Below are 24,860 nucleotides of genomic sequence, written 5' to 3'. Positions count from 1 at the left end.
ATCAATACACACAGTACCATTGAAAACGCAGGAACTATCTGTGAGCACACTGTTGACATGTTAAAAAAAACTTTATGAAATAATGAGTGTTAAATTAATTGAGCTTTGGCGCTTGTTAAACTTTATGGTTATATAACAAGTTTGTTTTTAGTAGAATTACTAGAATAAGATTACACAGTTGTACAGTCGTCTGTTACACATAGTACATGTCTAACATAATGACAGAAACATAAAGGCAACACTTCTTTTGAGAAAATAATTTATTTTTCAACAATAACCATATTTCCCACATATATTCATCTTTAACAAAAGCACCGATCAACGCCGGTGAACGAGAGCACGTGAGCTTGAATACATCTGAACATCTGAACTAAACAGCAAATTAAACCAATAAATACTGCAAATAATAAAGTGAAATGATTTACAACAATAAAAAGTGTTGTAAAAAATGAAAAAAGTTACGACACCACTGGATTTGGAGAGATACGGGCACATGAAAAAAGCTCGGCTGAAAAAGTCCAAGATGACAAAACTCTGCATTATGGGATTGTTCAAATAGTGATGTCTTATTGCCTGAATGTGTCCCCCTGGTCCCTTTACATAGTTACATCTCTAGATCTATTATAGCTTTATTTAACAATAGAACATTTCTTTACATAGATTTTTGGTCAGTCCCTCCCGTCTTCAGATATTAAAATAAGTAATAATAAAAATGGCATACAAAATAATACAATGAAAAAAAACAACTTACATCCAGTTCGACAAAACTGTGCAAAAAAGGGAGGCAAAAATATGATCAACATTAGTGGTTCCTGTGGCCTGGCTGCACGCTGATGCTGGTGACAGGGGCCTAGGCTTGGGGCCCGGTCTGGACTGTACTATATGAACTGTGAGGGGCCCCTGTACTATACTATGAGCTGTGAAGGACTCCTGAATACTGTGAGGGGCCCCTGACTGTGAGCATGTGGGCCTCAGGACTGGCACTTGAAGTGAGGTTTCCCTGACAGCAGATGGCACCACAGAGTTTAGAACAGTGTAGGACGACACAAGAAGACATGTAGCTTGGCCTGCACACGGGTAACGCCACGCAAAGACAACGCCACAACTCAGAACGGAACAGGCTGCTTTGACGTGACAGCACAACATTCTAGAAACCCTCTAGTTTTAACTGAGCTGGAGGATGGCTCAGAATTCTAGAGTGAATGAAGATCCATCCTGAGATGCTCCCGCTGTAAGTTTACCAAGGAAAGAGTGTGAAATTTAAATTTAACAGCATCTTCAGAAAGTGGTGCTATTATTCCTCACCAAAGACGTGATTGTCGTGAACTGAAAGAAGTTTAATCCAGAAAAGAAATATGACAGGTTTGTGGAGCCAATTCCTAAATCAAAATTAGTTTCAACATTTGTAAATCTTAAGTTTGGAGATTTCCTTCATAAACAGTGAATCTCTCATAGGGTTATATAGGCCCCTCCCTCAATCTGAAACTATGACATCATCAAACTGTAGAACGTGAACACAGCCTATTTGAGAACCGTTCTTAGTGTGACAGAAAGGCGGGTTACTGCATATTAGAAGCAGAACATGAGCCCCTGAACAGTTGTGAGGCGTTAGAATAGCTTTAGTGCTTTAGATATGTTTGATATTGTTGTCCTGATTTACACAAACACTGGTTAAACACGTAAGGCATTCGAGGTCATGAACATGTCTTATTGTCCCAGGTGCATTCTCAATCAGATCACCATTTTCCATGTTTTTGGCTCTGTTTCAGGTCTGGTGGTCCATTGCTGTCGTCCCTTATGCTTTCACAGCCCACAGTGTCTCCTCCCAAGCCCTTACAACAACACACAAGAGGATGGACCAGCGTGGCCCCCCCAGCATAACCCCATCAGGAGGCTGCCCCACAAGGCTGCTCCAGGAGGACGCCTTGGGAGGACAGAAGGACATGTCTCTCTCATAATACAATGTCAAAGATGTGGAATCAGTGGCTCACAGGCCTCACAGCTCAGTCAGTCTGGTTCACACACTTCAAATGATTTCTACTGCGTGTTATTTTATTCATTTATTTCATTTAAAACTTTATATTTTTTCAAAAGATGGGACTCTCTGCCAGGTGTCAGTAAATGCTCTTATTTATAAATATTCTTATTTATTTCACTTTGAAACCCAAGATAAAACCCTAACCCTGAACACTGATGTTGATCTTTTCCATACTTTTACACCACAAAGTAAAATGGTGGACCAGACCTCCAGCTGATCACAGGCACACTCAGAGCACACCGACGCCACTACAAACCACAGGGACCAATGGAGTCACACCAAGTCTACATCTCTCCCTCGGCGTTAGAGGTTATGCACTGACATTCGGTTCAGAAAATGCCTCTGAATATTTGAACTGAGTGGTGCTGAGGCAGACCAAAGGGCAGCGCAACAGACTAATGTGTTTCTTTGCTTTTTGGCCAAATTTTTATCCATGGAGCCTTTTTTTTTTTTTTTTTTTTAGCTCAGATTATTAAAACAGTTTCTCCTCTGTTGCTAACTCGCCCCACTAAAATTTCCACAACTCATGGGCTTGGAAACATCAAGGAGAGAAAGGTGCAGGTCAACTGTATCTGATCCCAATCTGTTAATCAGTACTTTTTTTTAGATGCCAGGTAGAAACTAAAGATTAAGCAGAGTTTTCAGTCTATAACAGCTCTGTCACGTTGTAGTCACGTGTTTTGAGCTCATACACGAGAAAATACCATTAGTCACCAAAGCCACTCACAGCCAAGACTCCAAATGGTGCGATGCATTTGCATAACCTCTCCTCTTCTCCTCGTACAAACCACTGATAATTTATCTGCACTGCTGCCACAGACAGGTGGAAAGTGCTCTGACACAGCCCATGGGAATGTGGTCAGGCCCAGCCCCGGCCAGAGGTTCACACCATTTCAAGTACGGCCAGTCGTTACGCAACAGACCTACAGTACGTGGAAAAGCACTACAGCACTACTGCACATGTATTACAGTCAAAAGCACAGACTGCACTGAGGAACCCAAACAACACAAGGCCAGAACACACAGCTACACTAAGTCACACTTTTACACAGAAGACACAGCAAAAAGTCAATATCTAATTTTGATTTAAATGATTTGAACTCAAAATATGAATCTGGATTTCAGTAGTTTGAGTAGATTATAGATTATATATTGTAGATTATATTTAATTGTGTGCATGATGTACAACTAAAAGGCAGTATTTTGTATAAGCAGCTCTTGAGGTTAATATAAGTCGCCTGTGCACTGTTTGTGTGTCTAATTATCCAGAGTTTTATTGTACAGTTGTCAGGAAGTGCACTTTAGTATGCTAGTAGTTAGCTTTGCCATCAAGGCTAAACTCTGATCTATGAGAGTTGTGAAAAGTTTTAATAAAGCTCATGTCAGTGAATAATTAGGATGCTCACAATGCATTAGGTAAGTGAGGAACTTTGGACCACTGCAAACCATTCAAAATGAATAAGTCCAGTTTTCACATTTTAAAGACAGTAAAAATCAGGTACAGTGCCTTTAACTTGTTTTGGGATATTCCAGATTGCCTTGAAAAAGGTTTAATAAATCTGGAACAATGTTCTGACTTCACTGGCAAATAATGTATCTTGAAATGTATTAAAAAAAGTCAAATCAGAAATACCTGAAAACTAATCTAGGTCTGCAACTAGTCAATCCTACTGAACTCAAGATTCATATGTAAAATTCATCATTTTAACCAAAAGATATTCATTTTTGGCCGCTTAGAAGACAGCAGACGACAACCAGAAGATAGGGCCTTGGCGTAGGTAGCACTTTCTTCACTTCCTGGAAGATCTTGTGCTCTTAATTATTCAAGTCCACCTCTCAGCATATGAAAATCTCCACTGACGGACTTGTTCAAACTGGCTTTAGTCGTAGTTTGTATACTGCGAAGTGTAAAGGCATGAGTGGACCAGGAGAGGGCAGCACCAGAAGAAGGCAGGTCCGAGAGAGGAACAGTTGTTCAGGATTGGTTCTCCTGGTGGGGGCGCTATGCTTTCTGCTCCAGGCACGCCCCGCCCTGGCTCTGTGGGCTGCTTTGGCACTGTGGTTTCTGCTTCTCCCACTGGCTCATAGCGTTAGCGTAGCCCACAATGACCTTGTCCATCCAGGTGAGCGGCTGTGGGAAAAGCACGGCACCCTCGAAGAAGCCGAGATGGCCGCCATGGAGCGTCAGCGCGAAGATGACGTTGGGCTTCTTGGCTGGAGGAAACACAGGACTGGGTTATCAGACTGAACACAGGCTCTATCAACAATTTCCAACTCTATTTTGATACTAAGAAAAAGGCTTATATAACTGATACTTTGCAGCTGATGTCATCTACATTATGTGCAGGTATGACTGATTAAGGAAGACCTCTGAAGTCTGAAGCTCAGTTACTCAAGTTTGAGTAACTTTGATCTGAGCTTTCTGTAAGAACTGTTTTTGCTGGAGCTAGATCAGGTGAGCTGATTTGTGCAGTTAAACAAGTCGCTCTCAAATAACAGGTGTTTCTTAATTCCCAGAATCCTTCCTCCAAACACTCCTTCGTAGCTCTCCTCTGGAGTCAGGTGTCCTACTCACAGCTCCTGGAGCACATGTGGAACAGGCTCTGGAGGGAGCAACTACACCGTGTCATGTGACCAGATCAAACATGATAAAACATCAATGCTTCTACAAATGTAAAGTCTTCAGGTGTTTTTATGTGTCCACGTGCAATAAAACATGCGAATAATGAAAGATGACTAAATCAGCTGTTACTGAATTGCTGATAATTAGCCTAAAATAAATACACAGGCTGAAACATTTTCGGATGATAGGCTCATTTTATTTCCAATCCCCTTCTTTAAGAGATTTTGCTGCAGTTGTCCTGATATGAATTCATTCAATCTGATAATAGAGCAGCAATGTGGCTCAAATAGCTAAATATTTCCTTTTTTTTTTAAATTGTAGAATGACTTTTATTTTATTAAAATGCATTTTACTGCTTAAATAAAGTTCATAAAAAGTGAGAGCTGCAGTGCACTGTGGGCACTCTGGGTAAAAGAGTCAGACGGAGGAATTGAGCGTGGAGAGCATGAGGGCTTTGGGGGAATTGGAACACTTGGTAAGGCTCTGATGATGCAGAACTCTCTGAAGTGGTTCAGGAGCTGAGGATCCTAGCCACAGAGAAACACCAACCAACATTACTCGTATTGATTGAGGCTGGTATTGATCACAGGCTCATGAAAATGTGTGGTTTAAATCAATTTTGTATTTTTTCTTTCTTTCCACTTTTCTTTCAGAGAATCTTAAAACTTTTTGGTACTTATTGCTAAAGTTGCCTTTTGTCAGTGTGGTAACATCCGAACCTTCCACCACAGGCATACATGTAGAACCCCTAAGTGTTACGTCATTGCAAAGTATCAATATATAATATAAATGGCAATACTAAGATGGTGATAATAAAAAAAATCCCCAAAAAAACAAAACAATGTTCTGTTCGCATATAAGCCCTTTAGTTGCATCACAGATAAAACTCCTGACTTGTGTGCTGTTTTAAGCCCATAAACCTGTGCTCAGTTGTGTTCACAACAAATACTCTCGCACCTCAATATCTGACTGGAAAAGTTTCTAAAATGTACTTAACAAAGATCTGATTCTAAAACTATTTAAAAAAGGTCAAACTTTTGTCCTGTGGATGCCTTTTCAGTAATAGTTTTATATACAAATAGTTTTTTTTACACACCTACATTAATGCATTTCTCACACAGCCTAAAACAGGCGAGTGACTGGGTGAGGTGAACTGTGATCAATGAGCGCACGTGTCTTACATAAGAAGAGCCGCTCCTTGTCCTGTCTTGACACTCCACTACAGCTTCAATATGTGCATGAAAATAGAGCTTGTAAAGAGGGTGTGAAATGCTATGGACAAAGCACATGCACTCCTACCTGTTGCACACACACATACCGTTGCCTAGTTACACATGTGCGACAGCCTATTGTGTGACAACACTGCAGTTACATGGGCTCCACCTGTAGCAGACTTCCTCATGATGAGAGCAACCACTGTATTTTTAACCCAAATTCATTTTCCACTTCAGAAATGAGAAAAAGTACATAACGAGAGTAGGCCTGTCATCATTGCACATTCTGAAGTACAATATATCGCTACAGATAATATTGAAATGACTTCAGGCCACTAACATGACAACCCTAAAGCAGGATCGATAATTCATAGAGGTTCAGTTCAGTTCAAATCTTATTGTATTACAAAATTACAATCCCTCCATTATTACAAAGAAAATGTACCCATGAATAGTGATATACAGGTAATTATTCTAACAGCCCTATCTGAGAGGTCACACTGCTCTGTGATTGGTTAAATCCACTTGCCACTCAGAGCATGACAGAGGCTGAACATTGGGTGGGGAAATAGACAGGTGTTGGAGTGTTTTTGTGTTAAATAAAGAGCTATAGAGCTCTGGTAGTGCACTAATGCCCTGCTCTGTAACCTGCCCCATGTGCACTAATGCCCTGCTCTGTTACCTGCTAGAGTGCGGGGGATGTTGAGCAGAGAGTCGTGCACCAGAGGGTCATCTGCAGAGTTCACCAGCAGCAGAGGCACATTCACCTGAGACAGACAGAGGACAGGACAGTCAGGGACATGTACAGGGACATAAACAGAGTCATACAGGGACATGAGAGACAGAAGACAAGAGGACAGCCAAATATATATACATATCAATATCCATATCCATGGACAGAGGACAGAGCGAGCTTACATTGTGGATAAAGTGCACGCAGCTCTCCTTCTCGTAGTACTCTTTCAGAGAACGGTGGCCATGGAACTTCCTGGTCAAAAGATAAATAAAAACATTAAAGCAAACATGAGTCAATCCAACTACATTTCAGAACATGTTTGGAGAGGTCTAAACTAGATATAGATATAGATATAGAGGTGAGGTGGATTTTTGGCTGAGTTTGGATCACATTACCTTGTTTGGCTTCAAATTTACATGGACACTGCAGACTGATTTGATGTGGATTTATTATTATGCACAACAATTCGACTCGGAGACAGCCCAAAGGCCCTGTGCTGGAGACTTGACGAGTTTTGGAGTGGGTACATGCTGAATATCTGCACACTGTTTCTTCAGCTCTTCAGTTTTACCAATACACAATGCACTATGTTTAGTTTGGGCACATGTAGGACTATGTTCAAACCTGAGGGTTGTATGTGTACCTGAGAGGGAGTGCATGTGTGCATGTGCACATGTGTGTGGTCACTTTTGGGGGTCGCGGTCTGAGAAGTTTGGAAACCCCTCATATAGCACATACCTCATGATGCTGTCATCAATATGGGTATATTGTACAAGCCTAAGTGTGTGTGTGAGTACTGTGCTCATGCTGTAACTACAGTATGAGTACTGTGGTGGTCCTATGCAGTATGCAGTATGATAGCATACCTCATGATGTTGTCATCGATCTGCATGAGGGAGGTGGCTGTGTACAGACGGCTCAGGTCTGCTTCTATGGGCTTGAGTGAGGCACCTCCGAACAGACTGTGCCTGGAACACACAACAACGCAATTCAAGTGTGTACACTCTGAAATATCAGTAGCTGACATCAGTGCCACAGATATAATCCCCAACAGTCTTTGGAAGAAAAACTGTTACTGTACTGTCTAACAACACTGGAAGTATATTATAATACTGGAGTCTTTTTGAATCAGTCTTACAATGTTTGGCGTCTCTGCTCACATTACTAGTGCTGGGTAAATGAGTCGGAGCTCCGGAGCACGTCTCGTTCATTCTGAAACAAATTGCTCTGAAGCACTGCCTCGGAGCTCGTCTCGCAGCCGCCGCTCACGTGACCAAAGTGTCGAAGTGTCAGCCCCTCCCCCTACTGCTTCGCTCTGCGTGTCAGTCGCTTCAGTGTATCGAAGCATTTCATTGGCTCAGCGAATGTTCCGCTCTGCGATTGGTTCAGAGTGCTTCAGAGTGTTCAGCGCACTTCTGTGGTTTGACAAGCGCTAAACTGCTACAATATAAAAGATGCACCAATATTTCTTAAAAATGTTGGGTAGTGAGGAGTATTGTGTGACGTTAGTGATGGCATCTACAAGTGGAAAAAAGCGATCCATGGTTTGGGATCACTTTGATCTAATTCCACCTAACAAGGTAACCTCTTTTCTTATTTACAGCTGCTATTTACGTTGCTCTTTACATATTATTTAAAATCATCGTCGTTGTCGTTGTTGTCGTTGTCTACGGTGTATGTTCTGCATTAACAATACTTCATCGATGCTGAGACACCTGCGTGCTAATGGTTAAATTTGTCCATTTGAGACAATATTGTGACTGAGGTGTCAATGCTTCACGAGGCTCCATTCGGCCATCACTACCTACTACAGAAGATACTGGGCAAAGCAAAACATCTCACTGGAGACAAGCAGATGGCATTCACACAATATGAAAAACACACTGTCCGATAGTTTCTCAGACTTGGCCCATACCTGTGTGACAGAATGATCTTCTTCATGTTGTCAGCCATGAGGAAGTTGTAGAAGCGTCTGAAATGGTCCCACTGCAGGAAAGTTTCCTGAGCCCTAAAGGAGCACAAGGAGTGACTGGTGAGCACGGTATAACCCAAAGGTCTACAGATCCACAAGTGTCTCCAAAAAAAGTGACAATAAAATGACAAAAATACAACTTGCAGAATATTTTCATTTTAAGTTCTATAAGAAAAGTCAGGTCTGTAAAAATGCAGAGACTTTACTGATTAAATATAAAATAAATCATACAATCATTTCAGAGCATTTAAATCAAGCATTTTGATTAATTGAGAAGTAAAAGGTATTTCCCCCCTCCCCAAGTTATTTCAGTTTGATTTGAAGTTCTGTATGTTGTTTCTGGAAGCTTTTCAAATGTATAACAAGCCAGTCCTTTGACTTTATAAAAAGAAACGTTTGATACAGACAGAACAATGGAAAATCAGTTGCACCCCCGCACATGGGGCTCTCAGGAGAAAGCAGAGACCCTGCCCTAGCTACGGAAAGGTTCTGCAGGATGTGTTTATTTGTTTCTCCTTCATGCATTTTGGATCAAGTTCACTTAGCAGTATGATATGAAGGATGTTGGTTTTCAGGCACCAGATACAGAGACACAAAGGACTCTGACTGGGAAGCACAAAGGTGGAGGACTTGTACTTTTTGTAAACAACAGATAGTGCAGTCCTGGACAAGTCACTGTGAACATAACTTCCCGCAGTAAAGACATTGACCTGATGGCAGTAAACCTGTGCTCTTACTACATGCACATAAGATTTTCACATGCCATCGCGGATGTTGTTTACATCCCTCCACATGTGCATACAGAGGTAGTGTGATGTCATCCACACCACTGTGGCAAGTCTACAGATGCAGCATCCTGGAGCCTTCATAGTCACCACTCATGTCACACTGGACTCTTGTTTGCCTTCCTTTTTCCACTTTGGGGAGTGTTCAACTAGAGTATATTCAATGCCCCTATTGCATCCAGTTGACTCGAATATGGAATTTATATTTATTTCCAGACTCTTAGAGGCTCTCTAGAGCAGCAACACATGTGGACGTGCAGTGAGAGTGGGGCATACCTGAGGGCACTGTAGCCTTGGCACACACTGACACAGCACAGCACTCGCTCCTGATTGGTCCTGCTCTCTCCCAGAAACTTGCACACAATGTTCCCACCCAGACTGAAGCCCACCACAATGAGCTTGGTGTGAGGGTAGGCCCGCTTTATGTAGCCCACCATAGCAGAGAACTCCCACGTGCACCCTGGGAAAAGGACAGGACACAGCTCAATACATGCGACAATGATGACAGTGATTCTACTGATAGCTTTAATGGAAATCCAGTGATACTTTGCATTTCCTGAAAGTGTGAAGCTAACTGTAGGCACTGTTCTGTCTGAAGCTCTACGACTCAAGTTAAGAATGAATTCTAAAATGGATTTAGTCTTTTTAGATGGTCTTAAAACCAGAGGCTTACATGTAGAACACGTGATGTGACTATAAAGTATCTATAATGGCATGTAGGTATTGTTCACTATGACAGGTCTATGAAACCACACAGTTTAAAGTTGCAGGTTTCCATGCTTTTCTAATGATGACTTGGTTTGGAGGGATAGTGCCTTTGTTTTACATCGGTTAAGTGGTAGCTTGTGGAAAAAGTACACAAATAGAGGAAATAGCATTGAGTTCTAAAACGGAATCTTTCACCTACATCATCACCAAAGAAAACTGCTTACAAAATGCAGAGACAGTTTACAAACAAGGAAGGTATTTTTCAGGCAGTTTAAACTTTCATTTAACTAAATAAATGATGTTTTTCTTTTTTTAAATTATTATTAGTCTAATCATAACTTTAGAAATGTTTTGACCCTTTTTGAGTCTTTTTGAATACAATCTGCATGTAGGTCTGCAGTATACAGTTTTGCCACATGAGAGAACGAGTGACTATTTTGTTCCAATATTGCTGGTTCAACTGAATGTTGAAAATAAAAAGAAATGGGCTACATTTAATGTCCAATGACTTTTTCATTGTTTAAAACATGAGTAATACTGATTATTTAGAGAGACACGATCAGTCAGCCAACAATAAAATATCCTCATTAATGTTCAATAATGGTCAAATCCATCTTTATTTTGTGATTTATTAATAATGTCTATGGACTTGTGTTGCGAAGCTTTGTGACTTTTAAAATCTGGGTCCCCAGAAAAATGTTAGGAAAACGCAGTTATAGGAAACACTTTGAGGGGGAGGCAACGTGACTGAGTAGGTATAGACACCTATCTTGGACATTCTGGCAGGATTGATTTTGTTAAATAAAAAAATAAAAAACGCAAAGTTTTTGAATTTGCCTTTTAACTGTCAAAATGCAAATGTTTGTCCTGGTTTATGACTAAGCTCTCCAAAAATAACTTGGAACTAAAAAACCATCATATTACATATGATTGGTCTATAGAATGTAATGTGATATGAAACCCAGCAGAACACAGTGTCTGCTCTACTCAGCACTCCCAGTTCTTACATGAAGGTGCCTTCTGTTAGGGACTATGAGAGCTGACCTCTAGAGGACTATGTTAATGTGATCTCCTCATGGAATTTAACACTTTGAAATCATCTGAAATGAGAAATATGAGCTAAAGATACAACCAGCTTTGTTAGAATGAGATCAATTCATGGACCAATATACAAGATGTAATATAGCAGCTTTTAAACTTTACATTTTTATGTTAAACTTTTAAAGTAACAATTTTGGATTTTGACCAACTAAAAAGTGCAGTACATGCAGTAAAAAGGATGGAAGTTAATGGGTATTGGACTATGTGATTTGAGCAATTAGTTTTTCCTGTATCTATGGTGACCCTGCATGGAACGAGCTATGCTAACCAAATAGTTCTTTTTTGCCTTTTTTACACCAATGCAACAGACGTTCAACGTCAAATAAAGCAGAAGACATTTCAGAGGAAATATCATCACTGACTGAAACCACAGAACAGAGAGAGGTTTAGAAGAGGCTTTCCCGTTTTGTGTCCAGAGCTCACCTGACTCCCTCTGGAGGCTGCTGTGATGCCCAGGGTTCAGGACACAGATGGCACTTTTGACCTAAGGGCTGTTACTCTCTTCATACTGGCCTGACCGGATGACTCTACCTGTTGAGCTGCACTAAGACTTTTGTTTGAACTTTTCTATTATTATTGTATTTTACTGCTCAATGTGCTTAAAGTGCCCCTCGGGGACAAATAAAATGATACTGACTGATTAATATAACAAAGACACAAAATCTGTATTCTTTTTTGCCAATGATGGGTCCACAAACTCACTTAGTCTTGTGGCTCGTGATGTGACGGACATCTTTGCACAGGTTTTGTTTGAGGATAAAACGGCATTATGTACAGACTAGACACAAACCACATTTTGACATTTTGACTTTTAAGGTCTCCACCTTAAATGTCAACTATGACTGTCCTGGCTATGTTTATCCTTCACAGGTTTCAGAGTGGTGAAATTAGTACTGTTGCCATAACAATTCAAAGCAAAATACTACATCTTTTGAATTGTGAAGAGTCTTCAAACACTCACCTATAAACAGGAAGCTGATGTCTGAATTTGAATAGAAGATAAATATAAAGTATCTACATCCTGTAAAAAAAAATTCTGCAAATGGAACCTGGGCTTTTTGACCTAAGAATAGTTGAAGCAGTCCTCCACAGTCGTTAAGTGTAGTCTGCCTACATGCTGTAAACTTAGTGATCCCACCTCCTCTCTCAAGTGAATAGTAATTAGCATTCTGTTCTGTTGGAGGCAAGTGGCTGTGTATTTATAGAGCTCTACTACATAGATGGGTGTGACCAGGGGGAGTTAAAATGTCAGCGTAGCTCATGTTGTGACCACCCGTTCTTACCGTAGGTAAACATGCGTGGAGATGTGAGCTCGATGTTGGGCAGCGCTCCTAGGTGGTTGAGCACTGCACAGCGGTAGCCCTCTTTCTGGGAGTGATCCACAAAGGTGCGGATGTAATGCTTCTCACTGTGGTTTCCTATACCAGGGCATATCACCATGGTGATGTCCTCTGGGTACACAAAGCAAAAGGGAAGTCACATCTCTGCAGCAGAGTTAACACAAAGAGAAAACTATAATGCTTATATAATTATAATAACAAGGCACAGAAACACAAGACTAGACTGACTGTGGCTGAGAAGTCATTTCATGACAGACTTCACATGTTTCACAAATGAAGCTGGTGTATCTCAGTATTCAAAAGGTAGTAGATTCACCAGTGTCTAGACATTATTATAGGGAGTCATTTTATGGCCGTCATTATATTTCTGAAACCACTAGTGCTGACAGGATTCAGGTATATTCGTACCAAAAGCAGGTACTAGTAACTGAGAATTACTAAATGATGATATCATATTAAAGACATAAGCAGAGTTTTTACATAAAATCATATCCGTGTTAGTGAAGTCTGGTCGTCCTCTAGTAGGAAGCAGTTTTATGATCCCTGATTTGTCTTTAGTTCATCAAGAGGTTCAGACACAGGCCCTGTTGTTTCTCTGACAACAAGAAGTTCCTGTTTCATGGTTCTTTTAATCTAATGGTACTAATGGTACCAAAAATAAGATTTTTTGCCCTTCTCAGCCACTTGTGTATTCACAGTGAAGTTGTAGAATAAAAAGAGCACCACATTTAGGCCAGTGGAGGTCTTCAAAGGCTAAGCTTCTGATGACTTCTGAGGTCGTCTGGACTAGATCACGAGGAGGATTTAAAGTTCAGGTGAGGCATGATAAGAGCACAGGGCTATCGGACAGTAGCAAGGCAACAGTATGATCACACCAGGTAAGTAGAGTAGTTCAAAATCATATGAAGCAAGTAGAATACAGAAAGTAATGATCAAAATGATATGCATTATGAATCAACTAACTAATTTTTTTTTTTATTGGAACTTGTGATATATGAATAGAAAATATACCAACGCACTAAGAAACAATTACTTAATGGTCAGCCCTTCCCCACCCCAGTAAGAGCTTTAAAAGTTTAATACGATTATTTTCTTCTTACTATTATTTATTTATTCAGATTTAATTTTCATCACCAGTGTCATCAGTCCCTGCTGGGGTCTAAGCACCAAACTTATAATTGCGGCCGTTATAAAGGCTCTTCTACCGCAAACTGCCACTGGGTTGAACTAGTCTTAGTTCAATTAGTCAGGTAAAAAGTAACCGAGGACATGGACAGTAATACCTACCTGTGACATGTAGTTAACATAGCAGCAGAAGACGCCCCCCAACCTCTTCACATGAGAGTGGGGTGACTGCTAGAGCCTTACCTCCTGTCTGGTGATCTCCAAGGGGCTCGAACAGGTCAAAGGTGGCGGTGGCTCCGTCCTGCATGGGGAGGTACTTCCTGACTCCACACGGGTGAGGAGAGCTGACCCGGCCCAGCTTCCCGTACAGCGCAGTCTGCAAATGCCCACTCTTGCCCCACAGCAGAGGGGGGATGTACCTGGGGGGCACAGGGGGGCAGCATCAGTAACTGGAAGACGGGTGAATAAAGGACTCTTCGCAACTCATACACTGCCGCTTTCCCTGGGGGTGTGATGCTAAGTAGAGGCACTGCCCTGTCTGAAGCTTTGTTGCTCACTAGACTTAGACTTTTTGAGTTTTATTTTAACATAATCTGGCCATAAAGAAGTGACAACAGGCAAGCTGATGTGTTGTGTTGTTAAACAAGTCTCTCAGTTAAGCAGTTAGCACTCTCACCTTTTGGTTGAAAATCAAATACCTGAAAGTTTGTGTTGACCATGGCCTCCTAGGATCATAGAGTTTGGCTCCAACCAAACAAAGAACATCAAAGCTAGTTATAGGGATGAATTTGGAGCCGAGTAGAATATTTTGTTTGCTATGATAGTCCATCACTCTAAAGCCATGGACTGTATTATTACGTAATGCTTGAAATACTCAACTTCACGTTCATATTCCAAGTATTTTATTACAATAACACAACGAGCCTTTTATTACCATAGTCTAACGTTCAGAGAGTGTCCACATGCTGAACAGTGTTGGCCACTGGGTTTTCAACAGTTTAATCTAGAGAGTCAGTGATTCAATACATTAGCACTCGGTTACCTTTGACTCTGTTCGTTTGCAGTGACACAGACTGAGGAGGTAGAACAACGTTTGTCTAAAATGGCCCATTTCCAAAGAGCCTCATAAATATTTACACATGTACAAATACAGGGACATATGTCATGTGAGCGTGCTGCTGTGAGTGTCCTGTGTGTAGACGGTGCTTTGGTGTTGCCTGGGGAGCTGACATTACATCATCAGAGCAACATCAAAACAACATCCTTCATTTTCATGTGCAACAGTATCACAGCACTATTGTAATGTGAAAAAGTACAAATACAAAAACGGCCAATTTGGAAGAGAATTTCAAGCATTATATAATTGTACAACCGATGGGTTGTTCAGAGTGATGGGTTGCCATAGCAAACTAAATATTCTGCCTTTTGAAGCAATGTGACTGAAACATGTGAGGAGCAAGGCACACGAGCATCACATATTAGGGCTGAGTGCCATTTTGGTAGACTCTGGTAAATGCTTAATGCAGAATACAGTATACATTTACAACATAGAACATTTTAAATATTTAAAAAGTTTTGATCCTTAGTATATCAGAAATTTCATAATGTATGATTACTTTTAACTAAACTATTTTATGTCTGTAGAATGATTATCACACATTAGGACAGCAAGAAGCACTGTATTCACAAATCACAATGGAATGAAAATCGCAATTTCATAAGCCACAACTACCAAATCTCTAAAGGTGACAATTATTTTAAAACAACTGTGCAAACTATATATGGGTTTGAGTTACCCGATTTGCCCTGATCTTCCGCACATTTAGGAAACACCTCTTACGTAAGGCAGGTGTCAGTCCGAGCCTCCATTTGCTGATAATGTAATCAAGCCTCAGTGCACTGGAGCCTAAGCAGGGTTTTGTCTGAAGCACGTTTAATCTCTGACCATGAATAGATAACCTCTTGCTACTGCGATTAAGACACAGTCATCTGCTGTTATTATGTGATAGACAGTGTTGGGCAGTAACAGATTACATGTACCGGAGTTACGTAATCAGAGTACAAATTATGAGTAACTGTATTGTACCGGTCTAAAACCAGGTCTAAACCAGGTCTAAACCAGGACTAAACCAGGACTAAACCAGGACTAAACCAGGACTAAAACAGGATTTAACAGGACTAAACCAGGTCTAAACCAGGTCTAAATCAGGACTAAAACAGGATTTAACAGGACTAAACCATGCTGCACGGACATGTCTCCTCCTCTTCTGTCAATAATATTTTTAATACGGTTAAGTAAAGTCTGGGCTTTTCATTTTCTTTTAGCAAACAAAACATCTTATGTGAAGATTTCCTCGTCTTTGCTTCTCTACAGCAAATCAAATAATCCAAAGTATTTAGATTATGTTACTCACTTTAAGTAATTTAATAGATTCCGTTACAAACTACATTTTGAGGTATGTAATCTGTAATCTGTAGGGGAATACATTTTAAAAGTAACCTTCCCAACACTGGTGATAGACCACCCAGTTAAAGAAGACTCATCTGGAACTGTCAGCATTTCTATGAGAACATTTAAGGCAACTCATTTATCACAAGATCATGTTTTGCAATCAAATCAATTTAATTTTAGATTGTGTATTTGTGTAGGGATGAACTTCTAAATCTGCAGGGTCTGTGTGTTAAACATGTGTGAATTAAACAAAACATGACTCCAGGGATGTTTGTGATAAGGAAACTACAACTACTAGATCAGAAAATAGTGCAATATAGGCCCTTTAAAAATAAACTCTATACCAGGTTATTTATTATTTCTTGTATTTTAAGAATACTTGGTTCCTATCTTATCAATTTTTTTTAATCTGAAGAAGCTACTTGGACGAGTATCAAAGTATAATATAGAGCCCGACCGATATGGATTTTGCTGTGGCCGATATGAAACCGATATAATGGGAGTTGGATCTGCCGATAGCCGATATAATCGCCGATATATTTAGTGATGTAAAAATTCACTGTAAATCTTGAATTGTTTAAAAAACTTAGGTTTGGCTCTGGTGGATTTTAAAATGGGTTTATTTAGGCAACATTTATTGTTATTCTGCCTCTTTACATTATATTTACAGAGAGTAGGTTGGCTTAATGGCATTTTTCCATCACATTCTAGCTACTAGTGATGGGTATTCCAGTTCTTTTTAGAGAACTGGCTCTTTTGGCACGGCTCACTAAAAGCTGCTGGTTCTTTTGGCTCCAAGAGGCTCTTCAGATTGTTTTGTTGCAAGCAGGTCTAAAGCACATCTAAAGCACGTCTAAAGCAGGACTGAATCAGGACTGAGACATTTTAAAAGTAACCTTCCCACCACTGTTTATTTTATGCTAAACTACAGCCAAATATGATCGTTTTTTGTTTTTTTTATCCTATGTACACGGAAATTTCTCAAAGTTTCGTTTTGAGCCGCTGCCGCTGTCAAACTCCCACGAGTCTGCACGCGACGTGAAGAGAAAAAAAGTGAGAGAAAGAGAAAACACGGCTCCCAATAAGGAGCAGGCTCCCGTCGTTCGCTTCAAAGAGCCGCTTCGTTCGCGACCGACCCATAACTAGTAAATAAACAATCGCTATTAGCCTTTAGCCGTAAATACGTGCGCGCCGCGGTAATTAATTATATGCGCAAATGTCATAATTCACACGTTTATTCACAGCTCATTTACATATCAATGCAGGTCCAGTAACAAATATACGGCCAATGTAGTCAATTTACAATAGACCAATAGAAAACAGCCTGTTTATGTGCGAGAGCTACAGCAGCTAATCCATAACAAATTACCAAAACTAGCTTCAAAGTCGACATATTTCCAACACTCAGCGCTCACACAGGCTCCTCCTCACATCACAAGTCTGCACTAATAAATGTCCTTTTAATCCAGACTCAAACCGATTGTCCGTAAAAAGAAAATAATCTCAGTGTTTGGATCTATGTCTGTAAACAAACACATGAGTGAGTGACGCGACTCTGTGGTGTGTTCAGGGACAGTACGGACACACACCACACAGACAAATGACTCCATAGATAAATACTGCCACATATTAGGACATTTAACCGTCTGTAAATTGGATTAAATGAACATAATGTAGAGAGTCTAAGATTTTTAAGGATGCATCGCATGCCCACGTGAAATATCGGCCCCTATCAGCAAGCCTATCGGTCGATGGCCGACATGCCTCCAGGTGCTCGTATCGGGCGATAATATCAGCCAACCGATATATCGGTCGGGCTCTAGTATAATATATATATACACACATTTTCAGTTGACATATTTTAACAATCTTTTACTATTTGACTTTTTCGTAATGATGATACTATTGGCTAATGACACATCCACATGGGTTATTTTACAAAGCCAAAGTCCAGATTATGGTCAACAAACACATATAATACACGCAAAGACCAAGCTTATCTCCAGAAAACATCACACTGTACTTTGCTCTGTTGACGCTGGTGCAAAACACGCTTCCTCTTTCTACATCCTCCTGTTATGTCATTCATATGCAAAAGACAAAAGAGTACTGGATGACTTTTTATACCTGAACTGCACCTTTTAGTCTAAAGTGGAGTTGTCACGATGCAAACATTTCTCTCTCTATTTTGATATGAAGGAACAAAGTTGGTACAGAAAAGTGATTCTGATACTCAAATTATAATAAAACACTTCTTTAGACAATAGAATGTGATTTTCAACATTAAATAGCACTTTCTTTTATGTGTGTAGTCCTCAGTGGTCCAAGCAGTTCCATAGTGGTCCATGGGTGTATACTAGTCTATGTGCTCTTATACTTGTGTTGATACAGCTCAAGATCATTCTAAATCTACTCAGAAAAGTTTCCTTTCTGTTCTGTGAATGTGACTTTTTTAGTATTTGATACCAGCTCAAATGAGTATCTAATTTTGATACTAGTTTTGGCATTGATTAGCATCTTATTTTTTGGCAGCCCATCTAAAAACATCAAATTAGAGTTTCCCATTTCAAACCGATGTTAAAACTCAATAAAATACATGTGAGGACAGGACAAATGAGACAAAGTGCAACAGTGTGCTCTGTGCAAATTGATCTCTTATTATGCAACTTGTCGTCCGGGTGCCATGTGGTCATGTGACTTCTCACCAATACTAGAGTCACCAAAGCATGCGACACCAACATGGAGGAACACAACAACATCCGCTGGCTTCTTCATCCCTGACAACAAACACCAGCATGCACGCAATTCTGCCCTATCTGTATCTAATCAGAGAGGAAGAGGAGGAGGAGGAGAGGAGGAGGAAGAGGAGGACGAGGGGAAAGGGGCTGAAATGGTTTCTCCACACCGTTCAGAGTCATCTAAGGATTCCAGGAAAAATGCTGTTGTTTGTCTTGCGTGGCTTGTTTTGAACCAACACAATGTAATGGTGTGAAATAGGATTGTCAAAAGTATCAAAAATAAGGAAAAAATCAATACTAAAACTAGTATTGAAAGTACTGTAGATACACATCTGAGCAGGAGTCACATTCACAGGACTCAAATGAACTTTTCCCGTATTAGAAAAAGTATAAGTATAAAAGCACATAGTATATGCCCAAGGACTACTACGGAATCTGAAGGATTACACAGATATAAAGCCACATGAAAATCACATTCTGTTATCCAAGATTTTCTTTAACATTGTGGGATCGGAATAAGTACTGTGCAACGAAACAGAGCTTGAAATTTTAGTATCGTGACAATACTTGTCTGAAAATGATTTTGTTTTCCTTGATATGAGTCTGAAGAAGAGCTTGACCTGAAACGTCACATTACGGTGTCATTGTAATAAAAATTTGAGAGCTTCAAAGAACTGCAGTGTGGATCTCTTTCTTCCAGCTTTTGTCTATAGGCCCAGCACGCAGTCGCAATTTTTATTGGATGTGCGTGTCTCTATCTACCAGTATTGTTTTCTTGATATTGCCTCAAAAGGCTGGAAAATTTATCTCAATCTGTATTTTAATGTAATAAATAACAAATCACAATGTTTTCTATAACCTAAAAAAGTGCAGTAAAGTAATGATTTCTGTCAAATCTGTTCCCCTGTAGTTCAGATGTCTACAAACATGTTCTGAAATGCATGACATTCTTGTTTTCATTTAGCAGTTCACAGTTCAGCCTGTGGTTAAACTGTCTATTTTTAACGTGCACACATGGCAAGAGACCAGAAAATACTCCCTTGTGCTACTAATGAACGCTAAACCTAAAAGCACAGGTTGTTTTTTCAGAATACAGTGTCTTGATAACTTTACAAAAAGATTACATTTTATAAACTTAATAAATTCATGTTTAATTTAATTAAAAGAAATCAAAAGAAAAAGCCACATGTTGGCTTTGTCTTTAGTGCAAGATTCAAATGACCTGCCTTACTGCCACCGACACAATTCTTCCACACTATGACAACTTAAAGTGCATATGACTGACAGGTTAGACTATTTTTTTCAACATAGTTAATATCATTACATTTAAGCTTTTACTAAAAGTTTATAATTTACTTCCTGGTCATGTAGATGTCACTCCATAACCATTACCTAGAAACCATAATGTTAACAAGGGCCAAAACCCATCTAAATTACACAATAGTTATATGATTAGACTAATAGAAATAAATGCCAACACTTTTCTTAAGTTAAAGGGTTAAACTGTCAGAAAAATGGCTTCTTTGTACATGACGTGTCCCTTTGCCTTTTTAGCCAGAGGAATTCTGTTTTACAACTCACCACCATTTCCTGTATTTTTGTACTTTCTTCTCAACAAATTGCCATTTAACTGATCTAAAACTATGATACATATTGACCACAGGTACTACCCCAATAAACCAAGACATAACTAGAAATAAATAAAAACCTGTCATGCACTTCATGCTATCCTTCCTGTATTTCTTCAGTTACTAGTGTTTATATTAAAGAACACAGTTTGCCAATTGTCCTACTGTGGAACCTTTGATTGAAATAAACTTAAATAAAAACCCTACATGCAACAGAATGTGCAGTGACATCCCAACCCAGCACTGGCAGCAAAGCACTACCTTCACCAGAACTCCAGATGGCACTGAAATCACCATGGCAACACCTACAATAGCAAAAGTGGCACTCACTCTTTGGTGAGCTGGGGGCAGGACTTGAGGAGGAAGCGATTGAGGGGCGTGTCCTGGAAGGTAAGGTCTGGTGGTGCGGTGGGGCTCTTCAAGTTGAGGCAGCGCACCATCACGTACAGCACCGTGGCAACCGCTGCCAGCTTCATGCCGTCGAACATGGCGGGCATCTCCGGGGAAAGGGTGTTCATGCTGGACTCGTGGGAACTCATGCTGTAAACAATTAACAACAACAATTAATTTTTATAAAAAGAAAAAAAAATAAATAAAATAAATCACCATTACAGTGACCTATAGAATAATATTTTTTTAAACACACAATAGTAGGTTCTTTAAAAAGGGCTGACTAGAAGAGTAGTATTCTGATCACAAACAGACCTGGAGCTGTGTTTTCTTTCATTCACACATGTTAACACACAAACCCTGAATATTTAGTCTTCCACCTTGTGATGTCATATGGTTATACAGGAAGTGCTCCACTGTGTTTTTAAACTCTTCTCTTTTAAACTACTTCTCTAGAAACATTTGGATGATTTCAGCTCTTGTTGAGTTGTAGAGTTGCCAATCTCTACTAAACAAAAGTTAAAAGGTAACTAGCTGTTAACTTGAAGCTACCACTTCATGACATCACAAGGTGGCACAAAGCATTCTGTGCTTTGGGAACATAGACTGACTAATAGCGCAGGATTATACAGAACATGTGTGAATGAAACAAAACACAACTCCAAATATTTTTGAGAAGGTAAACACTTAAAACTAAAACATAACAACAAAAGTCAATTTGAAAGAATATAGGCCCTGAAAATTATGGGAAATTCTGAACTTTTTTTTTTTTATGGTAAGGTTAGGTAGTTCGGGTTGTGTCCTGGTTTAGTTCCAAGTTTAGACCCAGTTTTTATGTGCCATTTGTGCAAAGTGTGTGAACGTATCATAAGTATTGATTAAAATCTAGTATTGATACTAATTTTATTCATTTCTGGATATGTGTTTTTGACACCCCTAAAACACAATACCAGATCCAAACTTAGTAAGTAAAATGATGTCATAAGTTATATGAAAATATGTTGACATCCAAGTTATTAGTTCTCTTCAAACATGCTCTGATAAGAACTATTAATGCTCCCTGATACTTTTAGAATGTGCATTGTAATCTGAACCTCCATTTAAAACATTATATAAAAAGACTATCTATTCCCCGTATTTGCCAGAGAATTTAAAATGTGATCATTACCCGATGCCATCAATCAGTCAATATGATTTGGGGGAAAATCTTTCAAATTTGTGTTAAAATGGCAAGATCATCTCTAACCAAGCATCAGTCAAAACTACAGAAAAAAAACTTTAAATCTCAGAATACTGGGCATGAATGCTCCAGTGGCTGGCGTACACAGTCACTTAATTAACTACAAAACATGTTTCAATTTCATTACAGTTTAAGTTAATGGTATTAATTAAAGTGTAATCCTCCTCAGTACACAGGATAAAGATAACCTTACTGAGATAATCTAGTACATTCTAGGCTGTCCATCCCAGTTCCTCTTTATTGTACTTACACATACGCCCATCAGTGCATTACACAAGTGCAACCTAAAGGTCCCATGTTATGCATTACTCAACATGTATGGAATTCAGCCCTAATTTCTAAACAAAAGCTGGGCTTGTCTTCTGCTGCTCTGGTACTGAATAGAAAAACACTTTATAGAAACTCAGGTTGTCAAAAGTATTGAAACTAGATTTTAATTTTGAGCAGGTAAAGAATCGATACTAAAAAAAAAGTCCCATTCACAGGACAGAAATTAACCTTTCCTGAAGAGTTTTAGAATGATGTGGAGCTGTATCAGAACAAGTAGCACATAGACTAGTATACACACATGGACCACTATGGAATCTACCTACATACATACAAGGCCACTTGGCAATATAAAAGAAAATCACATTCTGTAGTCTAAATAAAGAATACTAACACTGAGTCCAAGTTTTGGTAAAAATTATAAATGAATAACCATTTGATATAACAAAAAACACATGTGACTATGGTTTACCAGAAAGTTATGAATTATGACTGCTTGGCTTGAGTCATAGTCCAGATCAAAATAGGCCTACACTGGGAATAAACCTGGACCCAAACCTGGACCAGACTAATACTAAACCAGGACTACAACAGCACCAAACTGAGTACCAGGACTAAACAGATAACACAAAGCACAATGTCACTACTCCTACATTTCTCCAGTCTGAGGGTGTGTGGCAACCTCCTTTACTGTAAACTCAAGTCTATGGCTGGACAAATAACATATAGAACCAATTTGGCTGTGGCACCCAACAGTTTTGGAATAAATTGTCAAAAATAGATATGGTGTTGGCTGTATTAACTGTATTCCAGTACAGATAAGTTTTCAAGATAAGATTTGGTGCGTTTTAGAATAAAGTTACTTTCCTAATAACAAAGAAATACACTGCAATACTTAATCACACAATTTGGGCTTCAAACTGCACATTGTTAGTGATGTGTGCATGTGTGATAGAAACACACAAACGTAAATCTGTTTGTAATGTGCTGTGTTTTTAAATGTAAAATATTCGAGGTATTAAATACAGTACTGTAACTGGCTAACGTATTATAATGCATTACAAAATACATTTTAATCCAGGTATTCAGTATTCTGTAACTAAATAGTTTTCTTCCCAACACTGTATAAAACGAAGCCTACACTCAGCTCTACTAAATAATGATTTATAGATTTGAAATGTACTTACATGATCTTCGAATGGAGCTTCCTATGAGAACTGGTGACAAATCCGAGGTCACAGTGATATGGTCAGACCTAAACAAAAGCAGAAATGTACTTGGTTCCCTTTTTAACTGCTATTTATATAAAGGCAACATTTACACGACATGGTCCGTTAGGTGGCTAATAATCATTGACAAAGAGACAGTCTCCCTTCTGTAGTCCTGTAGATTCGTGTGCTACTAAATAAAGCGGTTTGGACTCATCGAGGTCGGGAAGCAGCTCAATTTTAAGGCCAGGGAGAGGGCTGACTGTAATCACTGAACCTGGCTGTAGACTGGAGATAATGATAATGCTGTCTGTGTCTTTGTCACGACTGACGGACTGACAGCGAAGGCGGAGAAGGCGTTTGAGGACAGACAGACGGGAGCCTACACCGTGGCCTACACACACAGACACAGGATGGATGTCACTCAATCAAACGAGAGAAAACATAAAGATAGATATGTTAGATGACACATGTTGTCCTGATGTTCAGTAAACCCAATAATAGCATGACAGGAACCGTTTCATCCGAGCCATTTTTTCTGCTCAGATCAGCTCGCTTCCTATTTTTGAGACATTTAATAAGGCATATAATAAAATAAATAAATACAAATAATAAGATGAAGCAAAAAGTATAAATAAATAAACATATATAAAATTAAATTAATAAAATGGCCATGACAAACAGAAAATCCAGACATGTTGGCGTTCCCCACCTTGCTCGCTCCAGACGCACTCAGCCCTCGTTCGTAACGGCAGTAACAGTCTCTCATACGGGGATGCGGTGTGGAAATTGCTCGAGTAAATGTGAGAAACGTGTCTGTGTGGCTACTCCATGACTAGGTGATGCACGGAGCCCTGAGCTGAGCAGCCTGGCCTGTCCCTGCGTCCCTGTGTCGCTCCCTGTCTCTTCTAGCACACACGGCTAGCCGCAGTTAGCCGCTGCCTGATATGTCTCTGCGATCCACTTCCGAGAAGCTTCTTTCATTTGCATACGGAGATTTCGATTGGCTGATGGTGCGATACGTCATCCACTAAGTACCGCCTACTGTCATGTTTACAAGCGCGAGTCTCCAGATCAATATTACCACACGGTCTAAAAACGTGCTGTTTCTATGAGAATGTCGATTATTGTGTGAGAAACAGCGTACAAAGTGATTTTGAGTCAGGCCTAGATTTGCCTCCTGGATAACCGAGGCACAGAGGTGGGTAGAGCAGCTAAAAATTGTACTCAAGTAAGAGTATCGTTACAAGAAGATAATATTAGAATACTGTTACCAGAATTACAGAATCGTTTTT

At 39.6% G+C, this 24,860-nt stretch overlaps 1 protein-coding gene across 1 annotated transcript; it reads right to left on the bottom strand.

The window, feature by feature from the left end:
• Positions 1-242: 242 nt before the first annotated feature.
• On the bottom strand, positions 243-24,518 carry LOC110174513 (abhydrolase domain containing 2, acylglycerol lipase). Its single transcript, XM_020940612.2, has 11 exons — positions 24,278-24,518; positions 23,545-23,612; positions 20,791-21,000; positions 13,886-14,061; positions 12,461-12,628; positions 9,645-9,828; positions 8,527-8,619; positions 7,478-7,579; positions 6,794-6,863; positions 6,558-6,642; positions 243-4,252 (listed from the first exon to the last, which is right to left on the bottom strand). The coding sequence occupies exons 3-11, from the start codon at positions 20,997-20,999 to the stop codon at positions 4,041-4,043; spliced, it is 1,299 nt and encodes a 432-aa protein (XP_020796271.1). The 5' UTR covers position 21,000; positions 23,545-23,612; positions 24,278-24,518; the 3' UTR covers positions 243-4,040.
• Between the last annotated feature and the right edge of the window lie 342 nt (positions 24,519-24,860).

Source organism: Boleophthalmus pectinirostris, unplaced genomic scaffold, assembly GCF_026225935.1.
Source record: "Boleophthalmus pectinirostris isolate CB_2022bp ecotype Guang Dong unplaced genomic scaffold, ASM2622593v1 HiC_scaffold_19, whole genome shotgun sequence".
Taxonomy (NCBI): Eukaryota; Metazoa; Chordata; class Actinopteri; order Gobiiformes; family Gobiidae; genus Boleophthalmus; species Boleophthalmus pectinirostris.
The sequence above is the reverse complement of the archived record's forward strand: the minus strand, read 5'-3'. Positions and strand labels throughout refer to the sequence as shown.

Bases quoted from the DNA above. Each gene is read 5' to 3' on its own strand.
- LOC110174513 (XM_020940612.2), bottom strand. From the start codon at position 20,999: ATGAGTTCCCACGAGTCCAGCATGAACACCCTTTCCCCGGAGATGCCC. The intron at 14,062-20,790 runs GTGAGTGCCACT...TGTGCCCCCCAG, and splicing joins TGCCCCCAGCTCACCAAAGA to GTACATCCCCCCTCTGCTGT. The intron at 7,580-8,526 runs GTATGGGCCAAG...TGTGTGTTCCAG, and splicing joins AAGATCATTCTGTCACACAG to GCACAGTCTGTTCGGAGGTG.